The following is a 16,378-nucleotide window of genomic DNA, read 5'->3' as shown; positions in this document are numbered from 1 at the left end:
AACAATTGGATTATTTTTGTTCCTTTATATAATTTAATTTGTAAATTATGCTATGTAGTTTTTTAATCCCAGTGTAATCTTTTTTTTTTTTGGTTTTTGGGTCACACCCGGCAATGCACAGGGGTCACTCCTGGCTCATGCACTCAGGAATTACTCCTGGCGATGCTCGGGGGACCATATGGGATGCTGGGATTCGAACCTGGGTTGGCCGCATGCAAGGCAAACACCCTGCCCACTGTGCTATTGCTCCAGCCCCCCAGTGTAATCTTTGCCCAAAATTAAATTTCCTTTTTTTTCACATGAAAGAAAGTTAAATATTTTTGTATACTTGACATTCAGCTTAGCTAATTTATTTTGTGGGGTGAGTGTTTGTCCACACTGCTCAGGACCTTCTCCTTACTCTGTGCTCAAGGATCACTCCTGGTAGTGCCCTGGGAACCGTGTGGGGTGCCAGAGATTGAACCTTAGTCAGCCATGTGCAAAGCAAATGCCCTACCCACTCTACTGTCTCTTTAGACCCTAATTTATCTTTTTTTTTTCTTTTTGGGTCACATCCGCCGTACTCAGAGTTGTAACTTCTGAATCTGCACTTACTAGTTACTCCTGGTGGGCTCAGGGGACCATATAGGATTCCAGGGACTGGACCCAGGTTGGCCATATTCAAGGCAAACACCCTACCTGCTGGACTACTGCTCTGGCCCCTCATTTATCTTTTCATCTCTTTAGTAATATCTCACTAGCCCTCTCAATCTTAGTTATTTTATAAACTTTTTGATTGAAAAGATGTATAAAAAGGAAATCACATAAAAGATAGAGAATTATGCCTTCAGGTAAAATAAACTCTCTGCATTGTTGTTCCTAACATTTCCTCCCTCTCCTTCCCCCCATTTTTTTCTTTTTGAGGAGGGCTGTTGAGGTGTTTTGGGGTCACTCATGGTGATACTCAGGGGCTAACACCTGACTCATTGCTCCAGAATTGTTCCTGGTGGTGCTGGAGGTTGAACTTGAGGTTCCAGCCCTTGGAGCTGTAGGCACTGTATACCCAGGCCCAGGCCCTGTTTTCTCCCTCTTATGAGGGTCTTGTGCCAACTCCTTGTTTTAATAGTTTGATTGCAGAAGAAGGCAGAATATTAGAAAATCCAGTCCTGCTTCAAAAAAAACTAAATATATTTAACCTAGTTCCAAAAGCATCAACATATGTCTATTTACAAAGTAGGAAAGACCATCGTAAGGGGCAGGGGCTGGAGGATAGTGTGGCAAGGAGGGCCTTGCCTGTGGTCCATCCTTCCTGGTTCAGTCCCGCATTCCGAGCACTGCCTAAGATGCCCTGAGCATTTCCGGGCCAGGTGTGGCCAAAAGAAAACAAAAAGACAAAACAGGAAAGTTTTCCTCTCTGTCCTTTTGTTTGTTTGGGTTTGGGTTTTTGATCCACACCAAGTGGTGTTCGGGGCTTCCTCCTGCCTCTGTGCTCAGGCATCATTCCTGGAAGTGCTCAGGGACCATGTGGGGTGCTGAAGGGTTGAGTCTGGTTTGTATGCTTGCAAAGCAAACACTGTACCCACTGTACTATCTCTACAGTCCCTCTCTGTTTTTCTTACTTTTATTTATTTTTCATGGGGCAGGCACTTGTGGCTGTGCTCAGGGGCAGCAAACCCTGGGCCCCTGAAAGAAAGGGGAACTCTCCAGCCCTTTAGGGGCACCTTCTTAACTCCGTGAATTTCTTTCGATTATTGAAAGAAGTTTAATTCAGATTGGCTAACATTGCATAATATAAAGAAGAGTGTTATTATACTGATTGTTGCACATGTGACTTGGTCAGTTTAGCCCAAGATAGTTAGTTCAGAAGAAGAAAATTCTTGGAAAAAAAAAAAAGAAAATTCCTGCTTGTCATTTTGTATTTTTATACAAATGCATGGCTTTGGCGCTTTGGAACTCGATAAATAACATTAAAAACAGAAGGAATTGCAAGTTTTATTTAACATCTGTGCAAAGTTTGTTGAAAGATGGATCTGTTCTGGAGAAGAGTATGATTGTAGGTGCAGGCTCCTGCTTTTACCTGGGATGAATAGAGTCTGAGCTGACATGCACTTATAACACTTGCCAAAAACTAGGCTTGTCGTAGAAAACGCTAAGCAGTTTATAAGCTTAAATTTTGTGTTTTGAGATCCGTTGTTTCCATTCATTAACAGGACACCTCACAGGAAAACACGAGAGACACTTTTCCATCTCAGGATGCCCACTCTACCATAACCTCTCAGCTGACGAGTGCAAGGTAATTGTGTGTTGTCATTTACTCAGCGGATTCTGACTGCTGTGCCACTTGCCAGGTACTTGCTAAACATGGGGGGACGGTGTGAGCACGTTGGGGAAGGTTCTTGTTTTTATATTCTAGTGAGGGAAAAATTAGTGCTTTCCTTAAAAAGTTAGAACTAAAACATATGATGAGTGCTTTGAAAGAAATCGGTACGATGGTATCCTATGGACACTTTGGCACGGCACCATGTTCCAGAGGCTTTGAAAGTTGAGCTTGGCCTGGACAAGCAGCCCAGCGGGTTAGAGCAGCTGCCCTGGAGCCTAACAAGCACACGGTCATCAGTCAGGTCCCCGGGGTCCCACATGTGCTGGGCACAGTCCCAGCAGCCCTGCTACCTGTGATCCCTGATGCCACAAAAGATAGGAGGAAGGGGAGGGAGAAGCAGGGGGAGGGGAAGGGAAGAGAAGAAAAATGAAATTGACTTGAGCTCTGGAGAGATAGCTTAGCAGGCTAAATGTATGCTTTGCATACAGGAGACTTAGGTTTCATCCCTGGTATTGCATATGATTTTCCCTGGTACCACCAGGAGCGACATCTGAAAATAGGCAGGAGTCGCCTCTGAGCACTGCTAGGCATGGCCCAGAAACAAAAAACTTGACTTTTGGGCTCGACAGTTGATCTCCAGCACCACTAGGTTCCCTGGGAGGCACTGAGCCTCTGAGCACTACTTACTCAGTGTGGCCCAAAACTGAAAAAAGAAGAAAATGATCTCAAAGACTGTTAGGGACCTTTTCCACTTTCTGCAGGAATAATTTCTGCAGAATACTTTTCCTTTTTGTTACTTTCAGTCACATTCTTGACTAGTTCTTTTTTTTATTATTATTATTTTTTTATTTTGCTTTTTGGGTCACACCCAGCGATACACCAGGGTTACTCCTGGCTCATGCACTCAGGAATTACGCCTGGTGGTGCTTGGGGGACCATATGGGATGCTGGGAATCAAACCCGGGTTGGCTGCGTGGAAGACAAACGCCCTACTTGTGCTATTGCTCCAGCCCCAGACAAGTTCTTTTTAGATTCTTGAAAAACATAGCTAAGTCGTTTTTGGGAATTTGGAGTTATGTATGTCGGAGTAGAGCCTAGGGCCCTCCTGTGTGTTCTTGTGTAGGTCGCTGCTATGGCTAACTATAGGGAAGAAGGAAGGGGAGGAAGGGAAATTTTCCTAGTTATACTGGTAGCTCCTGTAGTATTGGGGCAGGTTATCCCAACTAACTAGATCAAAGTAGGAGTTGTCTTAGCAATTGGTATTTTTCTGACAAGTTTGGAGTTGTAAGTTTTTTCCCCTCTGGGCCAGTCTCGTTTTGAGAAAAATTAGATCCCCCCAACTGGCATTAATTTCTCCCTGTTTCAAGAATCAGTGTGCCCTCTTAGAGACAAATTGACAATGGTTTCAAAGCCTCTTTCAGTGTCTTCTTTCAGTAAAGTATATTTCCAGTGCATATATGGGTTTTGAAAAGAGGACTCTTTTCTTCATTCTAAAACTGTATGAGCAAGGCTTTTTTTTTTCTGCTTTGTGTGGAAAGGAAGTGGTAAGTCGTCTTTTTATCTTCACATATATCAGATGAGATCAAAATGGTAGCAGCACTGCCACCATCTGCATCCAAAGCTCACAGGCATCCTTGGAAGTAGCGGATCTTTTTGTTGAGAATTACCTTTTGTCTCTGCTTATAACAATCTGGGGCCTTGGGTAGTTTATGTGCAAGTCTTCCTGAATTGTTGGCTTGTAGCAACATGAACGCACTCTCTTCGCCAGTTTATTTAACGAGAAGAAAAAATGTTCAGTTTAGGGAACATAAGCTCTGAAGAAAAGGGAAGCTTTTCTTTCCCGAGATTTCCCTCTGTGTGTGCTCATCTTGACGAGGGACTCAGAATCATCATCACTCATCTTTACCACTGGTGTGTGTGCTTGGAAGATCTGGGGAATTTTCTTAGAGATGGAAGTTTAGAATCTAAAATCCCCATGGGAAAGATTAAACTAATTTCTTACATGTATAAATGAACTTCCAGGTTTAAATTATACTGTTTCCTGGTAAACATTTCCAGCCAATGATATTTCTGTTCCTGTTCTGTCATAGATTTTCCGTGATTCCTTAATAGTGCTACAGGTAACAGGATTCTGTGAATGACATAAATACGGCATATACTGAGCTTCCATTCTTAAGGGGAGAGGCAGAGTCAGCATCTAGACTAATAAGATAAAATCCTGTACCCCCAAAACGTCCTGTCGTGCAACATTATCTCACTAGTGTTGGGCCTTTCGACCATGAAGGACCTTGTAGGCTTTGACACCAAAAGTCCCATTTTTATTCTGATGTCATCAAGGAAGCATTTGGAGGACTTTAGCAGAGGTGTGACTTAATTTTACATAACCCTCTTACATATTACAGCTTGGAGAATGGATTGGGTAGGGGGTGGGACAGGGCTTCCCCGAAGTGCAGTCGGGAAGTAGGTAGTGAGCCGGGTCAGGGTGGTGGAGGTGATGGTCAGAATTGGTTAGATTCAGACTAGAGTTTGGAGGGGAGACATTTAAACTTGCTGATGGATTGGATGTGAAACGTAAAAGAGGAATCAAAGATGTCACTCGGTTTTTGACCCGATCAGTTGTAGAGAAAGTGTTGCTATTTATTGACGGAAGTCAGAGTAAATTGTGGGTGAGTGAGCAGTTCCTTTATGACTGTCGGGAGTGAGTTTTGGTGCTGAAGTGGTGGAGGGAGCAGTTGGGTATGAATCCTTGCGGAGACTGAGATTTCCAGAGCGTGCGTGGGATTCATCTCAGATCCGGTGACGACGGAGCTGCTCCCCCACTGGCTTCACCCAGCTCTCTGCGCGTTTCTGTGCACGTCATGTCCCCACTTTGTTCTTGCTCCTCCTCACTTCGATCCGTTGTACAGTGGTCAAGTCATCATACTTACATTAAATCTTAGCTTCTCCACCCTCTAACTCAGTTCTTTGACTCTCAGTGTGTGGCTGAGAAGTTCAAGTGTGAAGCTTGCCTCGTCCCTTTCCTATAGACGGTAGCAAGCAAATGTGAAGTCCCTTTGGATGTTGAAGGGCAGTGGAAACTCAGGGACTCACAGTCACATTCTACGCGCTGAGTGACCGTAGCCTTAGCAGCAGGTGGGTTTATTGACGCTGTTGCTGGTTGCAGGTGAGAGCACAGAGCCGGGATAAGCAGATAGAAGAAAGGATGCTGTCCCACAGGCAAGATGACAACAACAGGCATGCCACCAGGCACCAGGTACGGGCCTTGCGAAGCGCTGGCCTTCCCCAGGGTGAGAGCCGAGACCCCAGTCTCCTTTGCCCTCTGTCCTTAGACTTACCCGGTCTTGTTTTCTCTGGTATGTCTAAATAACTGGTCTTCTGGCCATCAACTCAGTCGCTTGTAACACTTCGAGGTTTCCTTCCAACCCCTCCACTCTGCTGGCATGTTTCCACTAGTGACTCTCCTAGCATTTAACACCCGTTGATTCTGTCGTTTTGCTGCTGCTTCTTTGCCCTCGGTTTTCAAGATGCTGCTTCGCTCTAATTCTTCTGCTTCTCTGAGCAGTCATGACCCTTGATTCCACTTCATCCCTTGCTCTCCCCAGAATGCCTTTGGTCTTTACTCCTGCCGTTTCACTGCCTAGAACTCCGCAGCCATACCAAGAAGAGATCGATCATGTTTATTCTTCAAGGCCTGGTGCCACTTTGAGCTATTAAGAAGTCTTCCTAAATCTTCTCCTTGAATGAATGCCTTCCTTATGTTTTCCCATTGCAATTGTCTCCAAATGTTACCTTAGTACTTTCAAGCTTAGATGATTGATGAAAAGCAGAGGAAACAGGGTGATGAGGGGAGAAGCTTGGAGCCATGTAGATCTGGATTTCAGTACCATGATTCTGTTATTTCAAGCTGTCTGGATTAGATAGGTCAGCTAGCCTCCCTAAATGTAATTTTCTTGTTATGAAAATGAGTGAATAATCCCTTGCTGCCAGGATAGTGAGCTAAATTATGCACATATTGTACTTGCCCCTAGTGCCTGACAGGTAATAAGCACTCTGTGAGGGGAAGCTTCATGCTTCTTCACTGTCCAGCTTGGTACTTATTCCTCTTCAGATTCAAGTGTTTTCTTCATTTTTGCATTGCTGTCAAAACACAGTACTTGGAAGACAGTAAGCAAATAATAACCAGCTGATTTGAAATGGTCTTTATGCCTATGGCTTTCATGAAATGACTTCTACCCACAATTTGTATTCTGTTTGACCTGATGTGAAAATAAACAGGTGACAGTATGGCTAGTTTGTCTAGAGAAAGGGTCCCAATTCGGACTCTAAATGGCCAGAATATTCACAGGGTGTAAGAGACTGGTAACCCCTTCCCCTCCCTCCTTCTGTTTGTTGTTTCATGATTAGGGGTGTTTTCCTCACTAGGTTCTCTGTTTTCTCCTTTTCCCTCGTAGGCACCATCAGAGAGGCAGTTGCGATATAAGGAGAAGGTGGCTGAACTCAGGAAGAAGAGGAATTCCGGACTGAGCAAAGAGCAGAAGGACAAATACATGGTAAGAAAGTTAATGAGTTAGCATGAGTTTTAGTGATCCCATTCTAGTTCCTTCTAGTGTCTAAGCTTCTGTGTTGCACATTTGCCATTTGGTGTTTTCTGCTAATACAGGGATTCTTCTGTGGCAGAGTGGACTATAAGCCTTCAAAAATGTGCTGACAGTAGTGGAAATGGGTGACTTTTTTTGGGTGGAAATACTACTATATTTATTTGCGGGTTTGGGGCATACTTCTCTGCTTCGGAGGTTATCCCTGACTTTGAGGTCAGGGTTTACTCCTGGCTCTGTGCTCAGGGACCACTCCTGGAGGTGCTCAGGGGACCACATGCAGTACTGAGGGTCAGTCAGAGTCAGTCAATGCAGGGCACATATCTCCAGCTTCTTCCAGGATTTAGATGAAAAAGCTGGAGCCAGAGCCATAGTACAGCGGGTCTTGCACACGGCCGACCCAGGTTTGATCCCCGGCATCCCATATGGTCCCCTGTGTGCCACCAGGAGTAATTTCTGAGTGCAGAGCCAGGAATAACCCCTGAGTATTCCTGGGTGTGACTGAAAACAAAAAAAATTTTTTTTTTTTTTTTTGCTTTTTGGGTCACACCTGGCGATGCACAGGGGTTACTCCTGGCTATGCACTCAGGAATCACCCCTGGCCGTGCTCAGGGGACCATATGGGATGCTGGGATTTGAACCCGGGTCGGCCGCGTGCAAGGCAAACACCCTACCCGCTGTGCTATCTCTCCAGCCCCCAAAAAAAATTTTTAAAGGATGAAAAAGACGACAGGCTTACTATAAACCTCCCTTCAGTTTTTCTGTTTGTTTTTGTTAGTTTCTTTTGCTGGTTTGTTTTTTGGTCCATACCAAATGACCCTAAGCAATGCTGACCCCAAAACAAAACTAATAATAAAATTAATTCTCTAATCCTTTTTATCACTTTGGAATTTCATTTTTTCATTAAGAACAGGTGACCGAGAGGCTGGAGCAGAGCACAGCGGGTAGGGCATTTGCCTTGCATGCAGCATCCCATATGGTCCCCTGAGCACTGCCTGGGGAAATTCCTGAGTGCAGAGCCAGGAGTAACCCTTGTGCATTGCCGAGTGTGACTCAAAAAGCAAAAAATGAAAAAAAAAAAAGAAAGAAAAACAGGTGATCTATTGGCTTAACTTGAATATTTTTCCCTATATAAACATCTGTAAAATCATGCATTTGTTCAAGTCTGTAAATGTAATCCTTTTAAAACTCAAAATAGTACAGTGGGTAGCCCATTTGCCTTGCAAGCTGCAAACCCAGGTTCCGATCCCTGGCATTCTGCACGTTCTCCCAACCCTTGCAGGAGGAGTGATCCCTGAGTCAGGTAAGTCCTGAGCACAGCTAGGTGTGGCCCCAAAACCAAAACAAAAAAATTTTGAGCTAATGGAAGTTAGTGATTTCTCTAAAGATAAATTATTAAATAACTCAAAAAATTCTGCACAGAGTTTGAAGAGGTAGCTCAAGGGTTAGGGTGTGTATTTGCCTGACGTGGGTTTGATCCTTTTTTTGTGTGGGGGTGGGGATTTGGTCACACTTGGCAGTTCTAACGGGTTACTCCTGGCTCTGTGGTCAGGAATTACTCCTGACAGGGCTCAGGGGGCCATATGGGATGCAGAGGATCATACTTGAGTCATTCATGTGCAAGGCAAAGGCCCTCCCTGCTGTACTATTGCTCTGGTCTCTGGGTTTGATCCTTGGCACCAAAGACTTCCTAGCCATTGCTGGGTATGGTCAGGGAGACCCCAAGGCTCCACCAGGGTGGTCTGTTTGTCTGTGGCACTGCAAAGCCACACATCTTTTTTTTTTCCTTTTTTTTAAAAATTATTTTTAATAGTGAATCACCGTGAGGTACAGTTACATACTTACAAACTTTCGTGTTGAAGCCACACATCTTGGTCTGACCCTTGTACTAACCATCAGCCTGGCTGGTCAAGTATCACCTAAACCAGCCCTCAGGCTTTTATTAGTGGTTCCTGTGCACCACTAATAAAATCCTCAAGATTTTTTTTTTGGGGGGGGCATAACATTGAAATAAAGAAAGGTGCCAGAGAGATAGTACAGGACTGGAGGTTCTTGCCTTGTCTGTGATTAATCCCTTTGATCCCTGGCTTTGCATACATTTCCCTGAGCACAGAGCCATGAGAAGCCAGAGTGTGGTCCAAATTCCTCCCGCCCCCCCTAAAAATACTAGTTAAGAAGAGATACATTTTGTTTGTTTGTTTGTTTGTTGGGGGTGGGGGCGGGGCTCAGCCCACTACTGTTCTGACCTTATTTCTGGCTCTGTGCTCAGGGATCACTGCTTGAGACCAGTAGTGCTGGGAATTGAACCCAGGCCAGCTGCTTGTAAGGCAAGTGCCTTATGTATGTATGTATGTATGTATGTGCTGTACTCTTTCTCTGGCCTGGTACATATATTCTCTGTTAAATATACTAATAGATGTATGGTTGCTGTAGAAACTACCACAAATACAGAGAAGAAAAAAATCTCTGTATTTGTGGTGGTTTTTTTTTCCCCTATGGAATTAAAATATCTGGATTTTGTTCCTGGCAAAAACACAAAAACATTCTCTCTCCCTCTCCCTTTCCTTCTCCCCCTCCCCTTCTCCCTCTCTTTCCCTGCTTCCCTCTCTTTTTCCCTCCCCCCTCTCTCTCTCTTCTCCCTCTCCCCCACTCTTTTCTTTCTCTTTTCTCTCTCTCTTTCACCCCCTCCTTTCCCCACCCCCCCCACTTAATACATTTTGGTAGTCATTGCTGTCTTGAAAATGATCACATTACAGGGTCGGAGGGATATCTGAAAGGACTGAGCATGTGGTTTGAGCGGGGACTGTCCCAGGCTTCATCCCTGGTTCCACATGGTCCCCCAAGCACTGCCAGGAGAGAAGCTCCATCACAACCCCCGCCCCACACACACAGTCTCTGAGCACTGCTGGGTGTGCCCCCTCCCCCACCCCCCCAAAAAAAATATATATATATAACTATAAGTAAATGGCAATATGCCCATTTGAGGTGGTAGGTTGAGGGTGTGTCTGTTGCTAGCTACCTGTCCCGAGTCATTAGGTTTGTAGAGTTCTTAGTAGCCGGTATGAAGTTGTATGCCTTCCACATTCTTGTCAGGGGCTTGTTTTTTTGGGGGGTGGGAGGGCGGTTAGACAGGGCTCCTGCCTTCAAGGTGTTCACGCGCCCTTTGACCTGTGTTCCAGCACCTCCTGTAATGCTTGTAAAAATGCTGTATATGATGGTCGTGTCTCCCGTACCCAGTAGCGGGGAGAGCTGGAGCATAGAGTGACACGGCTTGGAATCATACTCGGACATGGGCTTTTCAGTAGCTTGGCCTAGGTTATTTGGACCAGGTCTCCCGGGTGAAAAACGGCTGGGATGCGCTCTTAAGTGCTTAAACGTTCTTAAATGTTTAGGAAATCAGAAAAAAATCATTAATACTTGGAACTTAAATTTTAGTATATAAGGGTCCAAACTTGAAATGAAGGGCCTGATTACCCGGAAGGAATTTTAATAGGGCTAAAAGTCCTAGTGGCTGCTTTCTTCATATGCTAATATATGTGTGAAATGTTTTCCCCGATGAGCCATCCACTGCCATTATCTCTAGTCTCTGGGTGGGAGGTGGAGTCTGGGACCAAGTGGGAAGGGCTAGGCTCAGAGCTTTAAAAGGCAAGTTTCTTCTGCGGAATTCCTTTTCAGCGAATGGATTCTAGTAATCATTACTATGGTAAGATTTGATGCTTATTTAAAATTGAACTTTCTTTTTTGCCCCCCCCACGCATCTTTTCCTCTCTTTCTTCTCTCTCTCTCTCTCTCTCTTGTTTTGTTTTAGTCTTACTATTCAGTGAATTTTAAGAGGCCAGCCTTGTGTAGTACCTGGGCTGGAGTTCTAAGCTAGCATGATAGCATCATGCCTGTGGTCGGGAAGGTAATAGGGGTGATGGGGTACAGCCACTCCAGTGAGAGGATTTCCACGGGACTTCTTGGGTCAGGCCCAGATCTCTCCTCTCAGGCTTAGAGAGTCTGGAGGAGTTGGTTTTGAAATCAGGGAGTATAAGGTTCATCCCAGATATTGAGATTCTAGGAATTTGTTGTGCTTTTGAGTGTTATATGAGTCATTGGCTCTGTTCATAGATAGCCTTTCAGGGGAAGAAATGAAGGCTGAGTTCTGAGCCTGGAGGCTCCGAATGGGACTCCGAGAGATGTTCCAGATTCACTCGGTGGTCAGTGGGTGTCTGCTATCAGTGAGCTGACAGTCCCGTTGGTCCCATCACATGAGAGCTGATAGTGTGCTCCGCCCTTTGGTTGGCATCAGTCGTACAGAATCACCTTAGGAGCTGGCCGTATCATGCTGTTTTTTTTTTCCCCTAGGAACACAGGCAGACCTATGGGAACACTCGGGAACCGCTCTTGGAAAACTTGACGAGCGAGTATGACTTGGATCTTTTCCGAAGAGCACAAGCCCGGGCTTCAGAGGATTTGGTGAGTATTAAAATCTCCAAGCTAAGGACCACTTGGAAAGGACGCTTGGAACTGCCAAAAAAAGAAATGATTTAACAGCCCCTTTGGTGGGTATTAAACTTGATGATGCTGCTTGAATGCCTCTTTCTCCTCCCTTCCCTCAGCCATCCTTATTGAGACTTTGCTCCTTCATCTTTCTGTGGGGCCCCCGGGGTGGAGTGGGGGTGGGGGCTCCCACCAGTGAAAGCTTGCTGCTGCTGCCCTCTGAGCCAGCTCCCCTGTCCCCCCTTTCATATTTAAAGTTAATCATCCTCCTCCCTTCCCGGGTTCTTTACAAAATTTTTCAGTTCAGCTCTGCTTCAGCTCTGTGGAATGACCTGTTTGGTTGAGGTTGTTAAGTCTGGATAGAACAACAGATGCCCCCTTTGTCTCCATTGGGTTGGCTCATTTGCAATTCTGAGAACTACCAACTGGGAGGTAGCCTTCTGTTGGGTCCTTTTACCCAAAAGGCCGGTTCCCCTTCTGTATAGCTGAGACAGAATACAGACACTGAAGAAGAATCAGGGAAATGGGTGTTATAAGATACTTTATTTAGTTTTATTTTATATCTATATATATCCAAGCCACGCCCCTGCCCCCCCACACACACACACGAGCAAGCAAGTAAGTGCTCTCGTACACCCCCAGTGATGCTCAGGGTTTACTCATGGCTTTGCACTCAGGGATCATTCTTTGTGGGGTACTGGGTTTTGAAACTGAGTCAGCCATGTGCAAAGCAAGTACTTGACCTGCTGTACTACCTCTCTGACCCCTTAAACAGAATTTTTAAACATTCTTTTTAGGGGGTAGGTGGCATCCTCAGTAGTGCTCAGGTTTTTATCTTCCGGCCCCTGAATTTACTTAGATTTAATAAATTGTGTTCAGAGAAACTTAGTTTGTAACACAAACCTCAATTTTTTTAAATGAATGTTACTTCCTTTAAAAATCATTAGTTGCTGGGGCTGGAGTGACAACACAGCGGGTAGGGCGTTTGCCTTGCATGCGGCCAACCTGGGTTCAAATCCCAGCATCCCATATGGTCCCCTGAGTGCATGAGCCAGGAGTAACCCCTGTGCATTGCCGGGTGTGACCCAAAAAAAAAAAAAAAGCAAAAAAAAAATCATTAGTTGCTTTGGAATCCTAGTTGACACTTTGCAGGAGACAGTTTGGGAGTCCCCTGGGGTGGGGTGGACTAGGGACCGCTTCCCTCCTTTTTGTTATTTTAGGGGGGCTACTACCATCTCTGCTGGGTGTTGGGGGGACCACGTGGTACAGGCAGTGGAACTGCCCCTCTATGCAAGTCACATGAGCTGTCTCTGGTCCTTCAAAGCTATTCAAAGGAAGAGGTGGCTGTATATTTAGGGATAAGATAGGTGGGTCCACAGATCACGTAACTTTCTAGGCTTTGAGCATAAGTGCCGCAATTTTTCTATAAACGTTCCTGTTTAGTTTTTTAAGGGATAGGAGGGTTTTGTTTTGTTTGTTTTGTTTTTTTGTTTGTTTTTTTGCTGGAGCTATAGCACGGCGGTAAGGCGTTTGCCTTGCACGCGGCCGACCCGGGTTTGATTCCTTCGCCCTTCTCGGAGAGCCTGGCAAACTACCCGTGGTGTATTCGATATGCCAGAAACAGTAACAAGTCTCTACTGGTGTCTGCTTGATGAACAACAGGATAATGGGGTTGGGGGGGGGGTTGATATGTGGTGCTCAGGGATCATGTGGGCTGCTGGGGATTGAACCTGGGTCAGTGCAAGGTAAATGCCCTACCCACTATACTTTCTGGTCCCCCAGGTATCACTGTAGCACTGTCCTCCTGTTGTTCATCGATTTGCTCGAGTGGGCACCAGTAACATCTCCATTGTGAGACTTGGTTGTTACTGTTTTTGGCATATCGAATACGCCACAGGTAGCTTGCCGGGCTCTCCGAGGGGGCGGAAGAATCAAACCCGGGTCAGCCGTGTGCAAGGCAAATACCCTACCCGCTGTGCTATCGCTCTAGTCCTGTCCTGTGGATAGGAGTTTTTATTTATGCAAAATGTCATTCCCTGCCTACCCCCGCCCCCAGCAATGCTCAGGCTCTGCACACAGGAATTTCTCCTGGTGGTGCTGGGGTGGGGGCGGGGGGCCATAGTAGGTGCTGGAGATTTGAACCTGGATCAGCTGTTACCTGCTACACTGTCACTGCAGCCCTCAATGCTCGATGGCCTTTTACAATTTAGTCGAGAGTGATAAAAACAAAGTTTTACCAAGGACTGGTTCTGCTGTCCGAGCGTCGAGTGGCTGTTGTGCTGGTGTGCCGGGCTCTCTGCTCTGACTTTGTCCCCTATACCTTTCTGATTATGCAGCTTCTCCGGAGTAGAAGCCAAATCTATAGATTGTTTTTCTTTACTTCTAAACAGCCTAGCTTGATAGCATGCAGGAAAGTTATCTGCAGGCTTTTAGAAACAGATGATCAGTTCTGTGTTTGATTCTGGATTTCATTTTCACAATAGGAGAAGTTAAGGCTTCAAGGTCAAATAACGGAGGGGAGCAACATGATCAAAACCATTGCATTTGGGCGCTATGAGCTCGATACCTGGTACCATTCTCCCTATCCTGAGGAGTACGCACGACTAGGTCGTCTCTACATGTGTGAATTCTGTCTGAAATACATGAAGAGCCAGACAATACTCCGCCGACACATGGTAGGTTGACTGGGTGTCCTGTGGTCCTGGGCTTTCTCTGATCTGTCTTGGAGACCGTATCTGCCCAAGCGCCTCGTCCACAGTACTGAGATGAAGGCACAGACCAGGAAAAGTCTCATCTCAGGTTGGGGCCGTCCCACCTGTGGCATGACTGGTGTGGCTGGGTGGCACCCAAGGCAGCTGATGACCCTGAGCTTGGCTCCCAGGGCACCTGTGACCCGGGGTTGTGCTTATTCCCATGCCGCTTGTTCATTTCCATTTCTTCCTTGGGATATGAATGACCTCTGCTCAGTTTCCATGTTCTAAACTGGATGAAAATAGACTTCATTAGACAGCAGAACTGTGACTCACCTTGGTGTCCTAGCAACAAGGGTGGGTAAGAAATGAGCGGCTCCTTCGTGCCTTCTCGTTTAGTCCTTTCTGATTTCTGAACATTCTGCCTACTATTAAAACTGAAACCCAGCGAGGCTTGAATCTGATTTTATTGTCGATGGAGCTATTTTGTAGCTTTTCTTCTTATTTGTTTGTAGGTTGTAGAAGGGGAGGGGATACCCCGCCTTTTCTGCTCAGGGGCTTCTCCTGCTGGGTGCGGGGAGGGGGGGGGGGAGCAGACTCAAGGCCAGGGATGGAGCCTGGGGCTCTCACATGCAAAGCATGTGCTTTTTCCCCTGCAGCCCCTCCCCATAAATCTTGTTAAAGGGACTTTGTGTCTTACAGCACACAGGATGGGGGTGGGAGAGGGTTAGGGGTAAATAATAGTCTGTTGTAGTCTCTGCAGCCCCTTTTAGGGTCTTTTAGGGTGTCTCTTTCATGCCCTGAGTGTCTACAAACCCTTTCTGTGGCTTTTGTCATGGCATTCTTTACTGCTTTCTCATGGTCCCGGCTCTGAAGCCCCAGGGGCTGAGTACCAAGGCCCAGGACTGTGGTGAGGTGGGGGGGCTGGGGGGCGCCCATTTTCAGCAGGTTTGGGTGTACAGATGTGTCTTCTGATTCCTCTTGTTTCAGAACTAATCACTGAAACTAGGGCTTGCTTTTGGCCATTTTGGCCAACAGCTTGGCGTCAGCTTCTAAACAAACAACTGTTGTATCAGTTTAGTTATTGTTGGAAAGAATCAGCATGAGTAAAGGGGTGGGGAGAGGAACACTGTAGGTGGAGCTTTCCTGAAGCAGTGCCAATTCATAAATATTTGGATTTACATGTGACAAATTGGGGCATGACTTTTGATTTGCCCAACAGTCAGAAACCTTAATCAAGAACCCTCTGTATACACTTGTTTTATAAACAGTATTTTATTAGGGGGAGGGGGTTAGGGCCTCACCTGGCAGCGCTCAAGGACTGCACCTGGCTCTGTGCTTAGGGGTCACCCCTGGTGACCATACACAGGGAACCCTGTGCAGTGCCAGGAATAGAATCGAAGGGCCATATGCAAGACGAGCGCCTTAATTCCTGTACTTTCTCTCTGGAGAAACAGTATTTTTCAACAAATTCACTTGTTTACAGCAATGGCTGACGAATGCTGCTCTAAATCTATTAGTTGTGGGGCTAGAGAGATAGTACAGGGGTCAGGGTGTTTGCCTTGCCTGTGGCCTACCTGGGTTTGACCACTGGCATTCCATATGGTCCCCTGAGCAACACCAAGAGTGATCCCTCAGCATCCTCAGCATCCTGTCGAACTAAGGCCCAAAAATTTAAAAAAAAAAAAAAAAATCAGTGTGTTAGTTGAGAGTGAAGCTTGGGGTATTGGGTGCCCCCTTGTGGCCAGTGTAGCCCCACCCTTCCTGCTGCCTACCTAACCTTGTTACGTTGCTTTTTTTTCTTCCCCTTAAAGCCGCAGAGGGATTTGCTCTAATTTCCTTCTATAACAAAGGAACATTTTGCAGGGGAAGTTGGTTTTATCATTGTGCATCTATCAGGGGCGGGGACTAATATCAGAAATGGCGAGGCAGTTACGACAGACAAGTTACTGGTAAAGATGAAAGTACCTTTACTTAGCAACTCTAAGCTGCTGGAAATAAGCTGCTTAAGAATTTCCTGTTGGTGCAGGGTATTTAATAATAAGTAAGGTATTTTATTTTATCTGGCTTTTACGTAGTAGATGATTTTAATCTCCTGGGTTGAGACTGTGCCAGAATATAATCCAGAAAACTTGTTCCAAACTGCTAGGAAAATACCATAAATATACTGTAGTGATTTCAGAATCCCTTAATTGTTTTACTGGAAAATGCTCTGCTGTTTGTTCTCAAGGGTGCCCAGCTGCCTGTCCTGGGCTGGTATTGCCCGTTGCGCAGCGCTGTCAGGAAGTTGGGTTTCCCTGATGCGACTGTTC

The 16,378-nt window shown here is 45.8% G+C and overlaps 1 protein-coding gene across 5 annotated transcripts in view; it reads left to right on the top strand.

The window, feature by feature from the left end:
* The window catches only part of KAT7 (lysine acetyltransferase 7), a 36,209-nt gene that overhangs the window by 13,023 nt on the left and 6,808 nt on the right, over positions 1–16,378 (top strand). For 3 of the 5 annotated variants that reach the window (XM_055131956.1, XM_055131958.1, XM_004608676.2), the window contains 5 exons: positions 2,190–2,272; positions 5,463–5,552; positions 6,751–6,849; positions 11,242–11,352; positions 13,860–14,051. In XM_055131956.1, coding sequence (XP_054987931.1) covers positions 2,190–2,272; positions 5,463–5,552; positions 6,751–6,849; positions 11,242–11,352; positions 13,860–14,051 — 575 coding nt within the window. The remainder of the gene's footprint in view (positions 1–2,189; positions 2,273–5,462; positions 5,553–6,750; positions 6,850–11,241; positions 11,353–13,859; positions 14,052–16,378) is intronic. The other 2 variants (XM_004608678.2, XM_004608677.2) reach the window with 1 other exon arrangement.

The sequence above is a fragment of the Sorex araneus genome, chromosome 3, assembly GCF_027595985.1.
Source record: "Sorex araneus isolate mSorAra2 chromosome 3, mSorAra2.pri, whole genome shotgun sequence".
NCBI classification, from domain to species: Eukaryota; Metazoa; Chordata; class Mammalia; order Eulipotyphla; family Soricidae; genus Sorex; species Sorex araneus.
Note: the sequence above shows the minus strand (reverse complement) of the source record. Positions and strands in the feature narration are given on the sequence as shown.